The following is a 23,286-nucleotide window of genomic DNA, read 5'->3' as shown; positions in this document are numbered from 1 at the left end:
GTTTTTGTGTATGGAGTGAGGTGTGGGTCTTGCTTGAGTCTTTTGCAGATATTTTTCCAATTTTGCCAACACCATTTGTTAAAAAGGCTGTCGTTCCCCCGATACATCCTTTTCAATCTATAGGTGAAACAGATAATTTGGGAGACTGGACTTTATGAGGAGGACTGTGATGCCGAGAATGGAGGAAGACTCATTAGCAACTTGCATTATGCAGTTGACTACAGTCTTGCCTCCTGAAACTGGGGAGGACCTGAGGTGTTTGCTCAGAAGGTCAAGGGCTGCAGTCTTCAATATGGATAGAAGCTCAACATCAAGAAAACAAAGATTCTCACCAGTGGGTCAACTGGCAGCATCATGAGAGATGAGAAGAGACAGAGTGTTAGAAATTTAGCTTCGTTGGGCCACAATCTATGCTCCAGGCGCCAGCAGTCAGGAAATCAAAAGACGAATTGCATTGAGAAAATCTGCTGTCAGGGACCTTTCCAGATGACTGAGGAGCAACTATGTTAGTCTAGAGATTAATGTGTGCCTGATTCAGACCATGTTCTTTGCGATTACTTGCTATGCATCAGAGAGCTGGACATGACCATAGATGACAGTAGAGGGATCGATGTCTTTGAGTTTTGGTGCTGAAGAATAGTGCTGAGCATTCTGTGGACTGCCAAGAGAACAGTCTGTCATGGAGAGGGTGAACGCAGGCCACACTTTGGAGACAAGGATTTTGAAGCTCCATCTCATCTACATTGGACATGTGTCTAGGAGGGACCAGTTTTGGAGAAGGAGCTCATGCTTGGAAGGGTGCATTTATAGCACAGGAGAGGAAGAGCCTGGATGAGATGGTATGACTCAAGAACTGGGGTAACGGGGATAAGTGTGTCAGAGACAAGGAGATTGGCTCAAGACAGGGCAGGCTCAGGGCTACTGTACATAGGGGAACTCTGAATCACAGGCAGAGTAGATGGCACATAATACACCACCACCACACTATGCTCATAATCTCCTAAATGTGCATAGAAGGCTGAAGTATTGAAAAGTTGTGAGGCTACCAAGTGATCTAGGGTGAACCATGAACTTGTGGTTTTTAAAGGAAGTGGAGGGGGAGAGGAATGGGCAGGTAACTATTTCTTACACCTTTCCCCCTTATGCTTCTTTTCCTAAAGAGTGCATTGTGGAAAACCTTGATGTTGAAGACAAGACATGTAAGCAACCACACTTGATGTAGTTAATAGAAGAAGGAGCAGGGAGCAGTCAAGTCATGCTTTGCATGAAGCTGACTGAGAAAGGGGATATGAACTAAGTGCAAAATTGAGAAGAATGAATAGATCTGTTTGGTTCTTTTTTCTATTCTGATGAGAGAATACAAGGAGAGAGCGAGATATTGAAACATCTGTTTCTAACAATTGTATCTTTTGTTTAAAAGAGGATTTTCTCCATAAGGCCACAAGTTTCTTGCAAATTTGGAAAGAATCAAAACTTTTGAATTTGCTGGGTTTATTTGTATTTTGGACACAAGAGAAACTGTTTGGATTTTGATGTTGCCCTATGGGGCTGTGAATATAATAAGGTGTGTCCCTTTCATAGGCACCTATTTCAGCCTGGAGATAAATTTGTAGTTGGCTTCTAGTGGAGGTTGGACAGTAGTCCTTACAATGTTGCAGTTCTCGGTTATAACTGCTTCAAATCTCCACTCTGCTGTCTCTTCCTTTTAAGAAGACACTTCAGGGGCTGGTAGATGTCCTTCGTCTTGATTCCTTTTTGTGGAAAAGTGAGAGGGCAAGCCTAATATTGAGCATGTTTTTGAGCTTCCATTTCAAATATAAACACTAAATCCTTTCTTTAGGTGTCGACAACGAGTCGTTGAGGCCTCAGGTGGCCTCACTGGAGCTGCTGCCCTCTCTCCAGCCACCACCGGGGGCTACACCATCAGCACCCGAGCCGCCACTGGGGCCCCCAGTTAGGCCTCTAGTTGCACCCCTGCCGACAGAGGGGCCTGCTTCACCCCCACCATGTACACCCCAGCAGCCTCTTGCAGCGCAGCCATCACCCTCGGCTGCATCAGGGGGATCGTCACCATCTCCACATTCGCCTCAGGGTCGGACAAGAAAGTTGAGGCAGCGGGGGAGAGTCTATCCTCAGAGCACACCACGTACTGATAGGCGTAGAGGCCTATCACCCGTACCAATCCGGTGGCCTGGCATCCAAAGGGGACTCCCGGCTACTGCCAACATAAAGAGGACGAAAAACCCTGACTCAGCACCAACCATAAGCCGCCACTCCACCCAGGAGAGGCACCCGAAGGCCTCAGGGGTCTCCCCAGGGAGGCTACCACCCCTGGCACAAGGACCAAAGGGAAGGCTGCCCATGGGGTTCCCAGGACTGGCCAACAACACCTTTGCCTCTGGGACCCTGCTCTTTAAGAAGCCATCCATCCCTCCCCCACCTCCTCCAACCCCCATACCTTCCCTGACACGAAAGGGTGCAAAAAAAACATTGTGGAGTCTCTCACAGCAAAGGGACGCCTCCTCTTCAGGAACGGAGGCACGAAGGAAGGCGCCCTTCCTTTTATAAGGACATACTTCATTTTGCCGCCGCCATATCGAGGCTCGTTCAGAGAATTACATCTAGCCAGCCCCCACAGCCTCCACCAACAATATACACCAGCCATCAAGCTCACCAGCGGAAACTGCTTGAAACCAAGGGCCATGGGGACAAAAAGACCCCCAAAACCAAAAAATCCCACTGCCTCCACACAACAGAAGGCTCAGACAGCAATGGGAGCCCACAAACGGCACCCCAAGTAGCTCAGGTGCTACAAGCAAGCCCTCAGAGGGTTGGCTGCCCAGGAAAGGTGGCAAGGTCCATCAGCACAGTACCCCCGCCCCCTACACCACCAGCTCCCCAACACAAACCTGCTTCCCCCTCCGGCCCCGAATCCACACCTCACCTGGCCCAAGTGAAACTGCTGTCAATAATAAAGGAAGTCATCATACAAACCTTGTGTTATTATTTTGATTGAAATGCCAGGATTATGGCTACCTGTTAATTTCATGCAACCGTGAGAACCAACTCCCTAAGTTCATCTTTTGAAAGATTTGTTCCATAAAGGATTGCATAGAGTGAATACATATTTTAGGATTCATTTTTTAGTAACTCTTCTGGAGCTTCCCTGACTGAATGAATTATAGCAATTTCAAGTAGTATTCAAACCTCATCCTTTGTGAGAAACTGGACTATAGGCGCTTCTCAATCATGCAGTTTTTACAGCATAACTTGGATCAGAGGTTCACAACTGACTTATTAGAATTAAAGACGACTGTTACGTGGTTGGTACAGTAAGTGAAATCTGGTATGTCCAGTACATCTTTATTGTCCCCTCCAATATGGCTCATATATTGGGGCGGGCTCACAAGCACACGGGCAGTAGTTAGAAGACACAAAGCAGCTTTCAAGAAGTGAGCGAGGCAAGAGGAGGAGGAAAGCCATGTCAAGTATCATGTTATGGAAGCAGTAACTGCCTTTTTAGAGTAATAGGATTAAGTGACTGCTTTGTAGCCAAACATACAGAGTTTGAGGAGTGGATATGCATTCTTAAATAAAGATGTCCCTGTTGTCATTGTAGTTGTGTACCATGGAGAAGGAACAGATTTATACCTGACTCTCAGGAGCACGGGAGGAGAACATCTGTCTTTCTCCCATGGAGCAGCTGGTGGATTTGAACTGCTTGCCATCATGATTGCAGTGCTTCTTGCTATTAGGCCACCAGATAGTCTAAATCCTCCATGACCAGAGGGGCCCAAATTGTCATCTCTAACCTAACTCTGGTCCTGAAAGAAATTCAGTGTATTCTCTGCTTCTTCCTTCCTTCCTGAGAGAGGGCTATATATAGTGGGGCTATAATGCCTCTCCCCATCCCTTCCCTCCCCTCCCCTCCCCTCCCTCCCTTCCTGTCATCTTTTTTGCACACCCTATTTGCCAAAGTCAATGACTAGGAAAGGCATTTAGACATTCAACCCACTATACCACATTCAGGAGGACGGGCAGTCTCCTTCCTTGAGATTAATTGCTTGTGAGCACCTCAGCCACTAATGGCATCCGCACCAGCTGCTACCTGCACCCCAGCCGCCAGCTGCACCCCAGCTGCTGCCAGAGTCTGCACCCAACTGCTACCCGCACCCCAACCCAATGGCTACAGGATTCCACTACCTGAGACTGCCCCTAGTTGTCACTTGCACCGCAGTTGCTCCCTGGGCTCCACCACAAACACCATCTCCAAATTTAATTTTGTGCACAAGTATGCCTCTTCCACCAGCACCACAATCAAGGTCTCTAGTACAATCGAGGTATGTGCAGTGTCTGCTGAGAAAGTGCAGGGAACCTGCATAGTGAGCCCTCAATCCAATGCTATAGATTGAGACCCACAAGTGGTCATCAACCCCCCTCCCAATCTAAAGGTCCTTTATCCACAGAAGGCTGCAGATTTGCTATGGCATCTACCACCTGCCCCCAGCCACCACCCCTACTTCAGCCATTAGTGGGGTCTACATTCCAGAAACCACCCGCACCCCAGCCACCATCTGCACCCCAGCTGCTATGGGCATCTGCACCCAGACATCAGCAGCACATCAGCCACTACCCGAGTCAACACCCAGCCACTACCTGCACCCCAGCTGCCAACTACACCCCAGCGACTACTAGAGTCTGCACCTAGCCGCCATCTGTACCGGAGCTGCTACCGGAGTCCTCACCCAGTTGACACTTGTACCTTAGCTGCTACCGCAGTCCGTATCCAGTTGCCACCTGCCCCCCAGTCACTACCGAGTCTGCATTCAGCTGCCACCTCCACCCTAGTCACTGCCCTGGGCTCCACCACAAACACTGTCTCCAAATTTAAATTTGCACACACGTACACCTTCTCCACCAGCACCACAATCAGGGCCTCTAGTACAACCAAGGTCTGTGTAGGGTCCGCTGAGGAAGTGTAGGCAGCCTGGAAATTGCACCCTCAATTCAATGCTGTAGGATTGAGACTGACAACGGGTTACCCGCCCCCCAACTAGAGGTCCATTATCCACAGAAGACTGAAGATTTGCTGCGACATACACTACCTGCACCCCAACCACCACCTGTACCTCAGTCAACACTAGGGCTCACAGCTCAGGCACAATAGCACCCCCCCCAGCGTCCACCTTCACCCCAGCCACCAGCCATATTTCAGCCATCACTGGGACCTGCATCCCAGACACCACCTGCACCCCAACCGTCATCTGCACTCAAGATGCTACAGGAGTCTGCACCCAGCCGTCATCAGCACATCAGCCACTACTGGAGTCCTCACACAACTGCCACCTGCACTCCAGTCGCTACCAGAGTCCATCACTGGAGTCTGCACCCAGGCACCAGCTGCTCCCAGTCACTGCCCTGGGCTCCACAAACACCATCTCCAAATTTAATTTTGTGTGCCATGAGCACCACAAGCAAGGCCTCTAGTACAACCAAGGTCTGTGTAGGGTCCACTGAGAAAGTGAAGGAAGCGTGGAGAGAGTGTCCTCAATCCAAAGCTATAGGATTGAGACCAAGAAGGGGTTCCCAACCCCACAATGTAGAGGTCCATTATCCACAGAAGGCTGCAGATTTGCTGCAGCAGCAAAGTTTAAAAAACCTAGAAAACTGCCATCACCAACCCAGTTCACAGGGCCCACAAGCTGCCATTGCAGGCATGAAAGGGACACTAAGGTGTCAGGGACCTCTCCGGGGAAGTCATCCCCTGTACAGAGGCAAAAAGGATGGAGCCTACCGTATTTGACGGTTTATCTAATACCTAATATTTCAGGGCTTATTTAACATCACAGCCGCCTCAGCCCTGCTGTTGAGGAGGAAGGTCCACTCAGACCCCACTGCCTCCACCAAGTCAGTATCCACCATGCAGGAAGACAACCGCTGAGTAGTAGAGCCCCTGACATGAGAGGGGGAAAATATTTCCTAGAGCCCCTGTTACTTCGGGGAAGGCCCATGCTCTGGCACAGAGGCCAACAGGACAGTACCCTACTGTTTTTGAGGGTTTCTCCAATAAAGCGGCCACTATAGCAAGGCTCATCCAGAGAGGGCTGTCCAGGCAGCCCCCACGGCCTCCGTAAACCCCAGTCAGTACCAGAGTCTTTACCCAGCTGCCACCTGCATTCCAGTGGCTACCGGAGTCCGCTACCAGAGTCTGCACCACCCAGCTGCTACCTGCACCCCAGTCTCTGCCCTGGGCTCCACAAACACAATCTCCAAATTTAATTTTGTGCACAAGTACACCCCCTCCATCAGCACTACAATCAAGGCCTCTAGCACATCCAAGGTCTGTGCAGCATCCGCTAAGAAAATGCACGCAGATGGTGCATCCAATGCTATAGGATTGAGACACACAAGGGATCACTACCCTCCCTACTCCCCATCTCAAGGTCCATTATCCACAGAAGGCTGCAGATTTGTTGAGGCATCCACCACCTGCACCCCAAACATCACCTGTACCTCAGTCAACACTATGGCCCGCAGTTAAGGCACCAGCTGCCCCCAACCATCACCCATACTTTAGCCGTCATTGGGGACTGCATCCCAGAAATCACCTGGACCCGAGACACCACCCATACTTTAGCTGTCATTGGGGACTGCATCCCAGATATCTCCTGGACCCCAGCCACTACCCGTACTTTAGCCATCACTGGGGGACTGCATCCCAGAAATCACCTGGACCCCCACCCCCAGCTGCACCCCAGCTGCTATGGGAGTCTGCACCCAGCAGTCACCAGCATATCAGCCGCTACCAGAATCCCCAGCCAGCATGATCAGAGTCCAACACTGGAGTCTGCACCCAGGTACCAACTACACCCCAGCCAGCAGCTGCACTCCAGACATGACCTGTACCTCTGGCATCACTGCAGCTTCCAGACCAGGCACCCCTGTACCCCAGACACCATCTGCACCCCAGCTGCTAAGGAAGTCCACATCCAGCCGTATCCCAGCAGTTGCTGCCCTGAACTCCACTTGGATTATCTACTCCCCCAACACCATCTCCACCATCTTCATATCTAATTGTGTGCACAAGTACGCCCCCTCCTTCAGCACCACAATCAAGGCCTCTAGTACATCCAAGGTCTGTGCAGGGTCTGCTGAGAAAGTGCAGACAGCCTGCATAGTGCATGCTCAATCCAATGCTATAGGATTGAGACCCACAAGGCGTTGCCACTCTCGCCAATGTAGAGAGGCCCATTATCCACTGAAGGCTGTAGATTTGCTGCAGCAGCGAAGTTTAAAAATTGTGAAAAGCCGCCACCACCAACCCAGTTCACAGGGCCAATAAGCTGCCAATGCAGCCAAGAAAAGGACACCAAGGTCTCAGGGGGCCTCCCCAGGGAGTCACCAGCCCCGGACAGGGGCGAACAGTTAGGAGCCTACCACATTTCAGGGTTTAATAAGTAGTATTTCAAAGCTTATATAACCTTGCAGCTGCCATATTCCTACTTTTCCAGACAGGAGTGTCCACCCAGACCCCACCGCCTCCAGCCAATGCAGCATCGACGAACGCAGAAGAGAACCGCTGGGTAGCAGAGCCCCTGACATAAGAGGGGGGAAAATGTCCTAGAGCCCCTGCTACTTCAGGGAAAGCCCGTGCCCAGAGGCCAACAGGACGGTACCCTACTGTTTTAGGGTTTCTCCCATAATGCTGCCCCTGCAGTCCTGCTGCTCCGGAGAGGACCGTCCAGCCAGCCCCCACCCTCTCCGTGAACCCCCACACTGTCCATGACCCCTGAAGGTCACCGCTAGGAAGCAGGTTCCCTGGAAACGAGGTGGAGAACAAAACAACTGTTAAAACTCCAGGAGCCCCTAAGAGCCCATGGAAGGCACCTCCGCAGCACAGAGGCCAGTGGGAAGGCGGCCCATGGTGTGCCCAGGGCTGCCCAACGTAGCAGCCACCGCAGCCCTGCTGTTCCGCTCGGGGCCGTCCACCCAGCCCCCACCGCCTCCACCAACCCCCACACGGTCAACGATCCCTGAAACCCACGTGAGAAACCATCTCCCACCAACGGCCACGTAGACGCACGGACCCTGAAAACTAAGGGGAAAATAATACAGAAGTCCACCAGTGCCTCCAAACACAGAGGCTCTGACACCACAGAGCCACGCCCCACCACAGAGGGGACCAGGCCCCTAAATACCACTGCTAGGGGCTCTCAGTGGTGGCTGCGCTATAAAGGTGGCAAAGACCAGCACCCACACCTCCTACGCCACTGCCTCCCCGACACTAACCCTGCTGCCCCCACTTCCATCAACCCCCCATCCCGATCCGTCCCAGTGCCACCGCTGTCGATAATACAGAAAGTCACTCTCAAAATGTTGAAAGAAGAGAGCTGGCCTAAAGACACATAGGTCCTGAGTCCAGAAGGTGGACAGGGGGAAGTAACAGGTAGTCTCTGGATAAAGTATCATTTCCTGTTGAGCAGAACTTATAAATATCTCTGACTTACTGTGTCCGTGCTGATGCCACATTGGATCTCAGTCCACCTGCTCCAGGGTGCGCAGTAAACAGTATTGCCCCACACAGTCTGCGGTGTTGCTTGCTGGCATGTTCTCTGGACACGTGTCAGCAACTAAGGGGCAGAAACCAGAACCTTTGAAAACGAAGATTGATTTGAATAGAATGGATGATTAGACATTATGAGCAAGTTAGCTAACGATTTGGAACAGGATGTGCATTATGGAATGAAATGGGTGAGGAAGAGGGGTAATTTCCGATCAGTGAGTTTATGAATTTTTTTTTTTTTTGGTAAACTTTCATACACATCACAAAAGAAAAAGAAACTTCCACCGAACACCCCAAATCATTGAGGCCTCAGATTAGAAATAAAAGCTGAATTTTTTTTTTAATTCAGAGAGGCTGTTAGGTGAACTTTAAGAGCCCCTAGCCTAGAAGGAATTCTAGACGGTTCATATGAAGAGGCTGCCTGGACTTGCTGCACATGTTGACTCTCACAGTCCCTTTACCTGGACAGAGTGTCAAAATGTCTCTACTCCACTCTAGATGCATTGCTCCCCAAGTTAGTCTTCATGCTACCCTTGCTCCACTCCATTTCCTTTATTCAATCTGCCCCAAATGCCCTTATGTGCATTTAGAGCTTGGCAACAAAAACTCTGGTTGTTGTGGTTGTTATGTGCCATTCAGTCTCCTGTGACTCATAAGGAACCCTACGTACATTAGCTCTGAATCTGCCCTATCCTGAGCCAATCTCATGATATCCAGTAGACCTAATCCCATTGCTCCAGTGACTGATGAAGTCAATCCATTTTATCCTGGGTCTTCCTCTCTTGTGCTATCCCCCTACCCTTCCAAGCATGATGTCCTTCTCCAAGGACTGGTCCTTCCTAGCCACGTGCTCAACGTATGTGAGACTGAGCCTAACAAACCCTGCCTCCAGGGAGCAGCCTGGTTCTACCCCTTCAAGGATAGACCGATTAGTTTTGGCCTTCCACTGTGTATTCAGTACTCTTCTTCGGCACCACAATTCAAAGACACTGAAACTTCTTCTATCATCCTTAGTTATTGTCCAGCTCTCAGATGCATATCAAATAAATGCAAAGAGTGTGACGTGGATTTGGTGCACCTTAGTCTCCAGACTGACATCGTTGCTCTTCGCTGCTCTAGCGTGGTCTCTGATGGCAGACTCTCTTAAAACAATTAGTCTTGATTTCCTGACTGCTAGTGCCAAGAATGTTGATTGTGGAACCAAGTAAGCTGAAGTTAATTAAAAATCTCAATCTCTGTCCATGAAAAAAAACTGCCCAGTGGTAAGAATCTTTGTTTTCTTGATATTAAACTTCAATCCATATTGAAGACTACAGTTGTTGACCTTCTGCAACATGCACTTCATTTCAGCAAACAAGGTTGGGTCATTTGCATAATGTAGGTTGTTGAGTCATTCTCCAACCCTGGTGCCACATTCCTCCTCATAAAGCACAGTCTCCCGAATGATCTGTTCTGCATTTAACCTGGCAAGGTATGGAGATAGGATGGATTTCTGACACATGCCTTTCCTGATCCTGGAACCATGCAGTGTTTCCCTGCTCTGTTCTGATTACTACGACCTGGTCTAAGTATAGGCTTACATGAGCCCAGGTGTTTGGGGATCCCCATTCTTCTCAAGGTGAGCCACAATTTGTTGTGATCCACACAGTTAGACCCCTTTGCATAGTCAATGAAACACAGGCACACATTCCTCTGGTACTCTCTGCTTTCAGCCAAGATCCATCTATCATTGGCTGTGATGCCCCTAGTGTCATGACCATTTTGAAATATATGGTCCTCACCATTGTGAAAATCCCTATAGCCTTGTTTTAGACCAAGTAATACTGAATATTTCATTTTCATCTAATCTGGATTTTATTTTCTGTAGTTACCTGGTAAATGAGTGGAGTTCTTTGGAAGATCCAAAATCTACAAGCAATCTTAACTGCTGTCTTCTTTCCCCTCCACAGAAGATGCTCTCAATATATTATGGACTCTGTTGCTTTCCCTCCCAACAATCTAACACAAGCCAGATCCATAGTTAGGTTGATTTGCTTAATTGATGAGCCCTTAATTGCAGGTTTTGCCAGTGTATCTTTGCTGTCTCCTCCAGTATGGTTAAATCTGAGAGTATCATATATTGGGTCAGTCTGACATGCAAACGGACATAGTTAGAAGAGAGAAACCAGCTTTCAAGAAGTGAGTGAGGCAAAGAGACAAGGAAATTAATGTCAAGTATCAAGTTATTGAAGCAGTAACTGACTGTTTAGAGTAACATAATTCAGTGACTGCTGTGTAGACAAACCTATAGAGATCTTTTGTTAATAATTTTAGCTTACTCACGTCCACAGACAATGCTCTTGTCACTGGTCATCAGGAAAGAACTGTCTGAAATGAATATATGATTAGGCATTACGTATTTAACAATAATCTGAATCTAGGGGTGCATTGATCGGAGGGCTAGGGGGTAATGAAAATTCACAACAATGAAAAAAATGGTAAGAAAACATTTTCAGTGTTCAAAAAAGACATGAAGAAGGCATGAAGCCCTCTCCACAGTCATTACCCTGATAGGGTGTCTCTTCAGTACGTATTGTGTGATGTATGGCAAAGCAGTAATGAGTAATTAATACTTTCCCATGTTCACTACATTTAGAAGGGTTTTCTCCTGGATAAATTTGCAGACGGCTTGTGAAATTTTCTATATGGTTGAACTCCTCCACACCTCCATTACGTCCATAACAATTAAATGTTCTGGGATTTCCATTCTTCCCAAAGTTAGCCTTAGTTTGTTTAGATCCATGTAGTCAAATACCTTTGCATAGCCAGGAAACCACAGATAGACATTCGTCTGGTATTCTCTGCTTTAGAAAGGATATGACATCAGCAATGATATATCCCTGTGCCACGGCCTCTTCTAAATCCAGTATGAACTTCTAGAGGATTTCTGTCCATGTACCGTTCCTGCCATTTTTGAATGATCCTCAGCAATATAGATGTGGCATTTTTTTGCTTCAGTCAATTATTTGAAGACCTGGACAAATTAATTCTTTATTAAGCCCAAGTCAATAACTCATAGCCTTTTATTTTTATTTTGTCTTATTTTTTTCTATAATTATATTTTATTAATTTTCATAAACATTTACAGAGATTTTGGGTTTCCATTCATTCACCGCTGCACCATTCTCTCTACCCTCCTCCCAGTTTGTTCTTGTCCAAATGTCACAGTGCTTGTCAAAGCCAGTTCTGATTAATCTTCTTTGTCAGTGTGTCCTTTGCCATTCCCTATCACTCCTCCCTGAGAGAGACTTCACTCTGAGTCATAAGGAAAAGGGGATGGCGTATTCTCTTAGCTACTTCCTGCTGAAAAGGGACGCTGTGGGTTTCAGGGTGAAGATCTTCTCTCACTACTCTAAAGGGTCCCTTTGGCAGTAGGAAGCACATAGACTATTATGGAGACTGATTTTGGAATTTAGATGCACTCTTATTGATTGTGCTTGGCCATACATGTTCATATCCTTGAAGATGTATCATGGGGGTGTTGCAACCTAGAAGACACAAATTTGACTAACAAGTTATAAGTACATGAGTCCAAAAATTATGGAAAAGTAAAAGAAAAGATTCTTTCATTGTTCCACAACCCCCCCCCAGGTCCCCTCCACCATGCAGCCCTCGCTCTAGACTCCTGTGATGACAGAAACACCCAGTTATATATCTCTTTTAAACAGTTCCCTCCCTCCTCCGCCTCAGTGCAGCATACATCATTGAACCCATCTTACTCAGTCTTTCCCCAACCCCAAGGACAGTCCCATTCTACAACAGTGGCATCATGTAATATTTGTCCCTTTGTGACTGGGATATTTCACTCAGCATAATGTTCTCCAGAGTCAACCATTTTGAATAATATTGCATGAGTTCCTTGTTTTTTAATGCAGCATAGTATTCCATTGTGCGAATATACCACAGCTTCTCTAGCCATTCGTTTGTTGATGGGCACTTAGGTTGTTTCCAACTCCTTGCTATTGTGAACAAAGCTGCAATAAACATGGGTGTGCATATATCTGCTTGGATGTCAGCTATGGTCTCTTCAGGGTATATTCCCAGTAGTGGAATTGCTGGGTCAAATGGTATCTCTATTTGCAACTTTTTGAGAAAGCACCATACTGCTTTCCACAGGGGTTGCACCATTTTACACTCCCACCAACAGTGAATCAGGGTTCCAGTTTCTCCACAACCTCGCCAGCATTTGTTGCTTGCTGTTCTGTTAAATTTTGCTATTTTGACTGGGGTGAAATGATATCTCATAGTTGTTTTAATTTGCATCTCTCTTAGGGCTAGGGATTTTGAGCATTTCTTCATGTGTTTGTTAGCCATCTGAATGTCGTCTTCGGTGAAGTATATTTTGTCTTATTGAGCTCTTTTAGGCCTCTGTTTTATTATCTAGAAAGTAGGATAATAATGCCTCTTTATAGAGCTGTGGTGAAGACTAAAGTCTTTTTCATGCTGAGATTCTCAGTGTGACCTCTAAAGAGCGAGGCTTGCCAATACCGGAAGCTCTTTGCCAGAGTTGTGCTTTCACTTCTGTTGCGAAAAGTGTCTCTCAGCTTGGTGTCAGCCTGACAAGAGCAAAAAGAGCATGAACTTTGACAACAGATTGAACTGGGCAGGAATGTGGGTTCTTGTGGACCATCCAGACAGAAGCATCTCATAGTTTTCCCTTCAGTGTGTTTTCAGAGGCAGCAAATTGCACAGGAGAAGACTGCTCACCTTTCTCCTGCAGAGCAGCTGGTGGATTAGAACTACATGCCTTTGGGATGGTAGCATAGCTCCTCACCACTAGGCCTCAAGAGCTGTAGCTCTAGTAAATCTTTTCTTTCTGTGAGTTTCTATTTCCTCATCTGTGAAATAGGGGTGATAATAGCACCTCCATGGGAAAAGTTGTAAGGAGGATTATACGATCTATGTGATAATATATAGGTTGTTGTTAATTGTTAGATGCCATTGAGTTGAGTATGACTCCTCGCGACCCTGTGAACAATAGACCTGCTCCTTGTCCCACCCTGTGCCATACACATCATCTATGACTCACTTGAGACTGTTGCTGCAGTCACTGTGTGAATACCTTTCATTGGGTACTTCCTGCCTTTTTCTGACCGTCTACCTTTTCTGGCATGATGTTCCCTTCCAAGGAATAACGTGTTCTAGCAACATGAAGCGTCTCCAACTTTGCTTCCAAGGAGCACTCTGGTTGTATCTTTTCCAAGACATACCTGTATGTTCTTTTGACAGTCTGTGGATCAAAGGTATCAATTCTTCCATCACCCTTATTCATTGTCTGGTTCTCAGATGCATAGCATGTGATTAAAAAGACTATGGCCTAAATCAGGTTCACCTTAGTCTTTAGCTGATATCATTATTCTTCAGTATTTTGCAAATTTCTCTGAAAGTGGACCTGACCAATGCAATAATACATCTCCTGGTCTCCTGACTGCTGGTACCAATGTTTTTACAGGTTCTTAATATAGACACACACTAGAATGACCTGGAGAACTGTCTAAAAACAAACAGATGGTCAGGGCCCACCTCAGATCAATTAAAGCAGAGCCTCTAGAAATACATGTAGGGCAAACAGCAGTAGTTTCAAAGCTTTTCAAGCCATAGGAACTGAGGTCTGTACCTCCATGTCCCTGAACGCCCAGCAGCTGAGATCCTTGGACACTCCCTGTTTACTCAGCACCATCCCAACTCTCTTTTGGTCTTTATTTGCATGGAATGGTTTTCTTTTTTTCTTTTCTTTCATCTTATGTGTGTCCCTGGGTCTAAGATCTGTATCTTATAAGCAAAATATGGTTGAATCATGTTCTTTTATCCCTTATGTCTTGGGACCAGTGCTGATTGGCGATTGATCTAACTGTGGCCTCACATTGGGTTGTACTCTCTTTGGGACCCACTTGGCTTTTATTTTTCTTTTTAAAATTTTTTTAAATTTTATTTATTGTGAAAAACATGTATAAGGATACAAGGGGGGGTGAGGGGTGAGGGCAGAAGGGTGAGGATGCTCAGGGATGAAATTGCAGGACTGCACAATTTAGTGAGCAGGGGAAGTAGATGTTGGAAATGAGAAAGATCAAATGGAGACTAGAAGAGACAGGGTAATGGTGAGCATAGTTCAATGGTGATTAATTTTATTTTTTAACTAAGAAATTGTCTTATTCACTAGGGAGTTTCTCATTTGGGAATAGGGTACAGACTCTCTGGCTTCTTCATGCTGAACAGGGGTTTTGATGTGAAGAGGGAAGGGGAGCCCACTTTAACACCTTCTTGTTCTGTTAGAAGATATTTTTCTGATATTTATTGCCCTCTGGACTGCAAGGTGTTTGCCAAGGTGGGTCCAGTAGGGGTGGCTGACTGAACCCTGAGGCTCCATTCTCCTTTGCTTCCTTAGCTGGCAGTTATATTTCCCCTTTGTCTCTGAAACTGGGTTCAGGGTTAAGGTCTGGAATAAAACTCATTGTGAATGTTACCTATAGGAAAGAGATCAAAACTAGAGAGAACAAACTTTTGAGTTACAAATAGAAGAGCTTTGGAGATGTTACTTACACATATATTGGGGGAGAAGGTGGAGCAAAGTAGCCTAGATAAAATTCTCTGTGTACTCTAAACCATTTTCTCCAGCAACCTGATGGCTCTTCCCAGAGGTCTGATGGCACACCCCAAGGGCCAAACAGTCATCCTGACCGCTTGGCTTTCAGAGCCCTGTTTATCCCTGTAGGTTTAGCCCTACTGTCCTAACTTTCTTATCTTCTTGGGGACATGAATTCTTCCTCCCACATCGTAATCACCTCTCCAACTCCCAGACTTAAAGACTTGTTTTTCCCTCTAGCCTTTTGGCATGTTCCTAACACTTCCTACCTTGATCAACACATGTAAATTATAGATTTCTGGTCAAATATGTAAAAATGATTACTCATTATTTTCCACCTTTTCCTCCTGATAAATTATTAAAATGTAAAACAATACAAATAAATTAAGAAAAACTGTAAACCTTTGGAACCACTTCAATGAAAAGCATTATCTTGTTGAATTCTGAATAAGAGTTGAATCTGCATAGCTTCCCTAAAGAGGAGCACATCCTAGTCTCTGGGACCTATGAATATACAAAGCTACAGGACAAAAGAAAATTGAGGTTATAGATGGAGTTACAGTTGCTAATTAGCTGATCTTAAAATAGGAAAATTATCCTCGATTATCTAGTGAATCCAGTGTAATCACAAGGGTTCCCAAATGTGGAAGAGGGAGATAGAAGAGATCCCAAAGGAATCCTGTATGTAGGTTAGAGAGATGCAATGGTGCTCCTTTTGAAGATGGAGGAAGGGCTCAGAGCCAAGGTCTGCAGGTGACCCCTAAATGCAAAGGCAAGGAAGTGTGTTCTCCCCTAGAGCCTCTAGGAAGAACGCTGACCTCTTAATTTGAACCCAGTGTGAGTTGTGTCAGATTTCTGACTTCCAGAACTCTAGAATAACAAATCTATGTTGTTCTGAGCCATCAAGTTTGTGACAAGTAGCCATGATAGGGAATTGCAAAGGAAACACTAACAAAACAAACAAATCAGAAACTGTTCTGGACAACGGTAAAAATGGTGGTAAAACAACACAAGGAAAATTGACTCATCTAAAAAAGGGGATAACAGAGGAGTAGACCCCAAGGGCCACCATAAATCCATCAAATCTGTGCACCTCCATATAGCTGTGAACTCGACCCCCACTGAAAAACCTAAGTTGTTGTTGTGTGCCTTCAAGTCAACTTCAACCCAGTGACCCTGTGCACAATAGCACAATCCTGCTCTGTTCTTAGGCAGTACCATCATCTCTGACACACCTATCCCCATAACCCAGTCACTGAGTCAATCCAACTTATCCAGGGTCTTCCTCTCTTGCACTGCCCCTCCCCCCGCCCCACCCTTTCAAGCATTATGTCCCTCTCCAAGGCCTGTTCCCTCCTTACAACATGCCCCAAATATGTCAGATGGAGCTTCAAAATCCTTGTTTCCAAGCAGCAGCTTGGTTTTGCATTCTCCAGAATGATCCCGCTTGTTCTCTTAGCAATCTATGGTATATTCAATACTCTTTGCCAGCACCACAACTCAAAGGCATTGATTCTTCATCCTCAATCATGGTCCAGCTCTCTGATGCACAGAAAGTAATTGCCAAGTCCATGGCCTAGATCAGGCTCATCTTAGTCTCAAGACAGACATCATTGCCCATCAGTACTCTGTAAAGGTCCCTGAGAGCAGATTTACCTAACGCAACTCATCTTTTGTTTTCTTGACTGCTGGTGCCAAGATTATTGACTGTTCATTTGAGCAAGCTGAAACTGTTAACAACCTCAGTTTCTTTTCCATCTACCATGGTGCTGCCAGTTGGCCAATGGTGATAATCTTCATTTTCTTGGTGTTGAGATCTAATCCATATTGAAGACTGTAGTCCTTGACGTTTGATGCAAATGGCTCCTCAGTTTCAATAGCAAGTTTACATCTTCTGCATATCACAGGTTGCTGATGAGTTTTCCTTCAATCCCGATGCCACATTCCTCCTCATAGAACCCAGCCTTCTGAATGATCTGTTCTGCGTATAGATTGAAAAGGTATGGAGGCAGGACACATCTATGATGCATTCCTTTTTTAATTTTGCACCACAATCTACTCATGTGAGAACTTCCTCGCCTAAGTATAGGTTTCACATGAGCACAATGGAGTGTTCTGGGATTCCCATTTTTTCAGTGGTAGCTGAAAAACTGATCCACCCAGTCCACAAGTTACCTTTTCAACGTAAGGAGGATAAAATAAGACAAGGAAGAAAAAACATTTGGCAGAGTGCTTGGCTCACTGAAACATTAGAAACACGAGTGGGCAAATCAAATAATCTGACACATGAGAAGGGTTCTGAAAAGTGACCCTTAGTTTCACTTTCAGATTTCATACTACTTCCTCCTTCTTCCCCTCTCATGAGTCTAAGATGAAATGTCTTGACCTTGAAGCTGAGCAATGACTTTTCGTGGAAATGATACTGTGTATGTGATTGACTCTTTCTTCCCCAACTTTCTCAAAACAAATGAGAGTAAAAAATAAAGTATTTAAAGGATTTATAATGAAACACTATAGATGTGTCTCCCTACTTCTTTCATTCCACCTTGTCATGTATCTCAGATGTAACAGCTTTTAACTCCTGCAGCCTGTGATCTATTTACCTGAAAATGGTCTTATGATGTTTAAAGTTTATAGAACAAGTGGGGTTTTCACTGAATTACTGATGCACTCTTTGCTTTGTGAACACTGGCTGCAGTCTCCACAAAGTAACAGCCGTCTTTTCACTTCCTGTGTTCATTGTTTTTATTTATCCTTGTCTGTCCTTTTCTGCCTTTTGATCTTTATCCCCAGGCAAGTGCTGTGCTTTTAATCTTATATGGCTGATTGTTCTAAGGAGTGTGCATTTCCCTTATGTCTTAGTTAACTTTATGGGCCTGTCTATTGTTTGATTGAAAGTTAAGTCCCAGGTGCAAATTTTAGTCTTGGCTCCAAATGTGTCTAAAGGTCATAGTTCCAGGGCCATTCTTAGTCATTCCATTGCATTTTTTAAATTTTATTTTTATTATTTTGTGTGTGTGTACCATTAAATCAGATATGACTGGTACAGGAGGAGATTGTCCCTCCTTCTCTAGCAGATCATCTGGTGGATTTGAACTGTGTACCTCTGGGATTGCGGTGCAGCTTCTTGCCTCTTGGCCACCAGGGCTCCCTTTCCATTTCATTTTTGCCAAGTTCCAATTTTCCTAGACTCATAGTTTGTATAATCTTCATTGACTACTAATGGATGCTGTCAGCTATTTAGTCTCATTTAAATCATGCCACATTTTGAATCAAAGCTTCATTCCATCCCCATCATTACGATAAACTACTCTGAGAAGGTAGCTCTTCTCCTGTCATATTTTGAATGCCTTCCAACCAGAGTGGCTCATCTTATAGTACTCTATTAGATAATGTTACACTGTTATCCATAAGGTTTTCAATGTCCAATTATTTTAGAATTGAGAGACCTCCAGTTTTATACTGGTAAACCTCTGGAGGTTTAGTGGTAAGGAGATGCACTGCCAACTCAAACGCATGTGGTTCAAATCCGTCATCTGCTCCGTGGTAGAAAGATGGACAGTCTCCTTCTGTGTGATTTAGTGCTTTTGAGAATGCAGTGGAGAGTCAGTAGTGGGTTGGTTCTGACTCAATGGTCCATTAACAATAACACAATGATGTAGTCCATAGCAAGTTGCAAACCTAAATGGTTCTGAGGCTGCACATCTGTAGTGATTTGAACCCACCAGTGTTTCTCTAGAAGAAAGATAGGTAGTTTCCTCCCATTAATGTCTTAACAACCTCAGATACCTGAAGGAGAGTCACTATGAGTCAAAACCAAGTGGACTAGAGTGAGATTGAGTTATTATTTCAGAATTGGATCACCAGTGTTTCTTTCTAGTCTGTCTTTATCTCAAAATGTCACTGAAACCAGCTCACCATAGGTGACCCTACTGAAGTAGGAAGCACCACTGTCATAGCTTCCAGTAACACAGCAAATACAAAACACAACTGACAAGTACAACTGACAGATAAATGGTGCTGTTATTGTGTACTATTAAGTTGGAACCCACAAGAGCCAACCCTCTCATGGATTTCCAGAGGCAGTTTAATCATACTTGAGGAGATTGCCCATCCTGTGAAACAGCTGGTGGATTCGAACTGTGTGCCTTCAAGGTAGCAGAGCAGCTCCTTACCACTAGGCCACCAGAGCTTCCTAGACAAATGGTAAGATGACAAAGAACATCATACATGGAGAAGCCAAAGGTCATTCTTATAGGCAGAAAAGAAAGAAAAGACCAAACTTAGGTAAGAAGAGACGCTAAAACTTGTTCTACAACATAGAGACGCTAAAGTGAAGGGGAGGATTAATTAAATAACAGAGCTGGACAGAAAAGGGTGACAGTAGAATACAGTATTACAATGAAATATAAATAGACTTGGAATTAGAAAATGAAAAGAGAAGAACACACTTTGCTCAAATTGAAAGTATTTAAGGATATCAAATGGGGAAATGAAAACCTCTTCGACAAATGGTGCTGGCAAAACTGGACTTCCACTTGCAGAAAGCTGAAACAGGATCCACATCTCACACCACACACAAAAATCAACTCATGATGGATCCGAGACCTGGGAGTAAAGCCCAAAACCATAATGTTAATAAGAGACAAGCTGGGATCAAGCTTAGAAGTGCTAGTCCAAGGTATAAAGAGACTGCCAAATACAACCAGAAATGCACAATCTAAAGAGGATAAAATTGATTCATGGGACCTTCTAAAGATTAAATCTCTGTGCACGTAAAAAACTTTTTCCAACAAGGTGAAAAGAAAACCTCCAGACTGGGAACAAACATTTGGTAATACCATCTCAGACAAGAATCTTATAACAAAAGTTTACAGAATACTCCTGAGCCTCCACAAGAACAACCTGATAACCCAATTACAAAATGGGCAAAAGACATGGAAAGAATTTTCACAGAGGAAGATGTTTGAATGGCAAACAGACACATGAAGAAATGCTCCAAATCAGTGGCAATAAGAGAGAAGCAAATCAAAACCACAATGAGGTACCACCTCACTCCACTAAGAGTGGCAAAGTTTAACAGGGCAGCAAGGAATAGATTTTGGAGAGGATGTGACAAGAGAGGACCTCTTATACATTGTTGGTGGGATTGTAAAATGAGACAACCATTCTGGAAGGCAGTTTGGCGCTTCCTCAAAAAGCTGAACATAGAAATTCCATATGACCCAGCTATTCCACTACTTGGAATATACCCTGAGAATATGAGAACTGAGGCACAAACAGAGATTTATAAAAGGCGAAAGATTTATTCGATCTGAAGAGAAACAAGAGTATATACAAATGGAGATTTGTACACCACTGTTCATAGCAGCATTATTCACCATTGCAAGCACATGGAAATGCCCGTATGTCACTACAAATGAATGGATTAAAAATTATGGTACATTCACACAATGGCATACTATGCAGCACGCAGGAGCAAGAACTTTGTAAATTATTATCTAATAAGGCAGGAACTGGAGAGCATTATGCTAAGTGAACTAAGTCAGTCCCACAAGGATAAATATTGTGTAAGACTGTTATTGTAGAAAGAGTAAAAGGATCCAGGAAGGGTGGGAGAAGCTGGAAGCAGAAGAATGTAGATGTATAGGAGGAAGAGGAGATTAATCATTGGATTGTATAATTTGTTGGGTGGGCAGTGTGGGAAATGGAAATAATTTGTTTGAATATTTACTAGAATTCTGTAAATAAACTAGTAAAAAAATACATTCTTCAAAAAGGTTAAAAAAAGACAGTATTGAAGGAAAAAAGAGCCAAGACTCAAGTAGCAACAGCGAAGGATTCTGTGTGTAAAATGCTGATTGATGCAGGAAGCCTCCTAAGAGAATGGGATGAATCCAAAGACTTTATACCAAAAGGAATTGGTCAAAGTTCTACTATTTCAGGAGGTAACAGAGTTACTGAAGGAAGGTATACAAGCTATACTGAAGGTCTTAGTGAAACCAAAGGCTCCAGGAGTTAATGGAAAATCAACTGAATTGTTTCAACAAATAGATGTAGGACTAGAAGTCCTCACTTGTATATGCTAAAGAATATGGAAGATGTTTTCTTGGCCAACCAATGGGAAGAAATCCATGTCTTTGCCTATTCCAAAGAAAGATTATTCAACAGAATATGGGAATTGTTGAAGAATATGTAATGAATATTACACACAAGGGAAGTCTTGCTGAAGATAAAGAAGAAGTTGCTGGAGCAGTAAATACATAGACAAGGGCTGCCAGAAATTCAAACCAAATTCAGGAAATGATGTGAAATGACAGAGATTATTGCTGTGTCAGATGACTCATGTTGGAAAGCAGAGGGTATCAGAAAGATATTTACCTGTATTTTATCAACTGTGTAAAGGCATTAACAATATGTATAATCATAGATTGTGGATGACATTTCAATGAATAAGAAATGCAGACCACTTGATTTTGTACTTCATGTAAAGCTGTACATTGACCAAGAGGCAGTAGTTCAAAGAGAACAGTGGGACACTGCATGGCTTAATATCAGGAAGGGTGTGTGCCGGGGATCTATCCTTTCACTGTACTTGTTCAATGTGAATGCTGAGAAAAGAATTCAAGAAGTTGGATTACATGACTAAGATTGTACACCAAGATTGGAGGAAGATTCATCAACAACCTGCAATATGATGTAATCTTGTTTGCTGAAAGTGAGGAGGACTTGAAGCGTTCGATGATTACAGTTTTTCAATATGGATTGTATCTTGACATAAAGATGACAAAAATCCTCACAACTGAACCAATAAGCAGGATCATTATAAACAGAAGTGAGATGAAGTTGTTAAGAATTTAATTTTAATTTTAATTTTTTTCCTTAATTTTATACTGGTTTATTTACAAACTTCAAATATATTGTTTTTCACATTGGATCATTCCCATTTCCTTCACCTCTCATCAAATTGTGTGACCTTCTGATTAACCCCTCCATCCTCATAATTTTACTTGAATCCACATCCAGCATTCATGGAAGCAGTCATATAACAAAATGACATATTGTAAGAGGCAAATCTGTTGCAAAAGAGTTCTATAACATAGGTGCCAAAGGCCGAAGATACCACTTTGAGAGCTAAAGAATGCCTGACTCAAACGATGATCATTTCAATCACCACGTATGTCAGCAAAAGCTGAACAAGGAAGACGGAAGAAGAATTGATACCTTTGAATTCTAATTTTGGTAAAGTATATAAAGACCATGTAATTCATAAGAAGGAACACATCTATCTCAGAGTAAGTGCAGCCAGAGTACTCGTTGGAAGTGAGGATGCTAACATTGTGTCTCACATGCTTTGAATATGTTATCAGCAATGGCTAGATAGTAGAGAAAGACACATTATCCTTGGAAAAATAAAAAAAAGAAGTCCATTAATGAAATGAACTGACCCAATTATAGCGACAATGGACTCACACATAGCAGTGATTGATTGTAAGGATGGTGCAGGAGGTACAGTGGTTTGTTCTATAGGATGGTTATGAGTTGAAAGTGACTTAAAAACATCTAGTAACAATAAAGTGAGAGAACCTTTTATATCTCTGTCTCTATCTCTGTCTCTATCTCTATCTATCTATCTATCTATCTATCTATCTATCTATCTATCTATCTATCTATCTATCTATCTACCCATCCACCCAGTTCCCCAAAACGAAAGAAAATGAGACTTGAGAGTCAAGTTAGTCTTACTGAATGGAGAGCCCACCTCTTGATTTGTGCCTACTTTTTAAGTTCAGTGTTCTTTTGACTTCACTGGGCCCTGCAAAACAAAGTTTTACGGACTTTTCCCTGCTCTCTTATGTATCCTGAAAAACAATCAATAAGATTATTTTACAAAGGTAATCTGTGCCAAAGATAAACACTGTGAGGGCCAGTATAAACGTCTAACTTCACAAAGAGGGAAACTATTACTGGCATGAATTGCCCAAGACTGATTCTTAAGAGGCAGAGGTCAGACATGCTTGTCTGCTCTAACATTTACCAACTTTGACATTTATAGCACTCTAATTCTCTGTTGCTGGTTTATTTTGTTTTGTTTGTTTTT

The 23,286-nt window shown here is 44.1% G+C and overlaps 1 protein-coding gene across 1 annotated transcript in view; it reads left to right on the top strand.

Moving 5' to 3' along the window:
* Positions 1-1,958, top strand: part of MIS12 (MIS12 kinetochore complex component) — a 58,321-nt gene extending 56,363 nt beyond the window's left edge. Inside the window, exon 2 of the mRNA XM_006899805.1 lies at positions 1,903-1,958. Within this exon, the coding sequence (XP_006899867.1) occupies positions 1,903-1,958 (56 nt within the window). The remainder of the gene's footprint in view (positions 1-1,902) is intronic.
* Positions 1,959-23,286: the final 21,328 nt, after the last annotated feature.

This window comes from Elephantulus edwardii, unplaced genomic scaffold (genome assembly GCF_000299155.1).
Source record: "Elephantulus edwardii isolate Elephantulus edwardi_28Jun2011 unplaced genomic scaffold, EleEdw1.0 scaffold00267, whole genome shotgun sequence".
Classification (NCBI taxonomy): Eukaryota; Metazoa; Chordata; class Mammalia; order Macroscelidea; family Macroscelididae; genus Elephantulus; species Elephantulus edwardii.
Note: the sequence above shows the minus strand (reverse complement) of the source record. Positions and strands in the feature narration are given on the sequence as shown.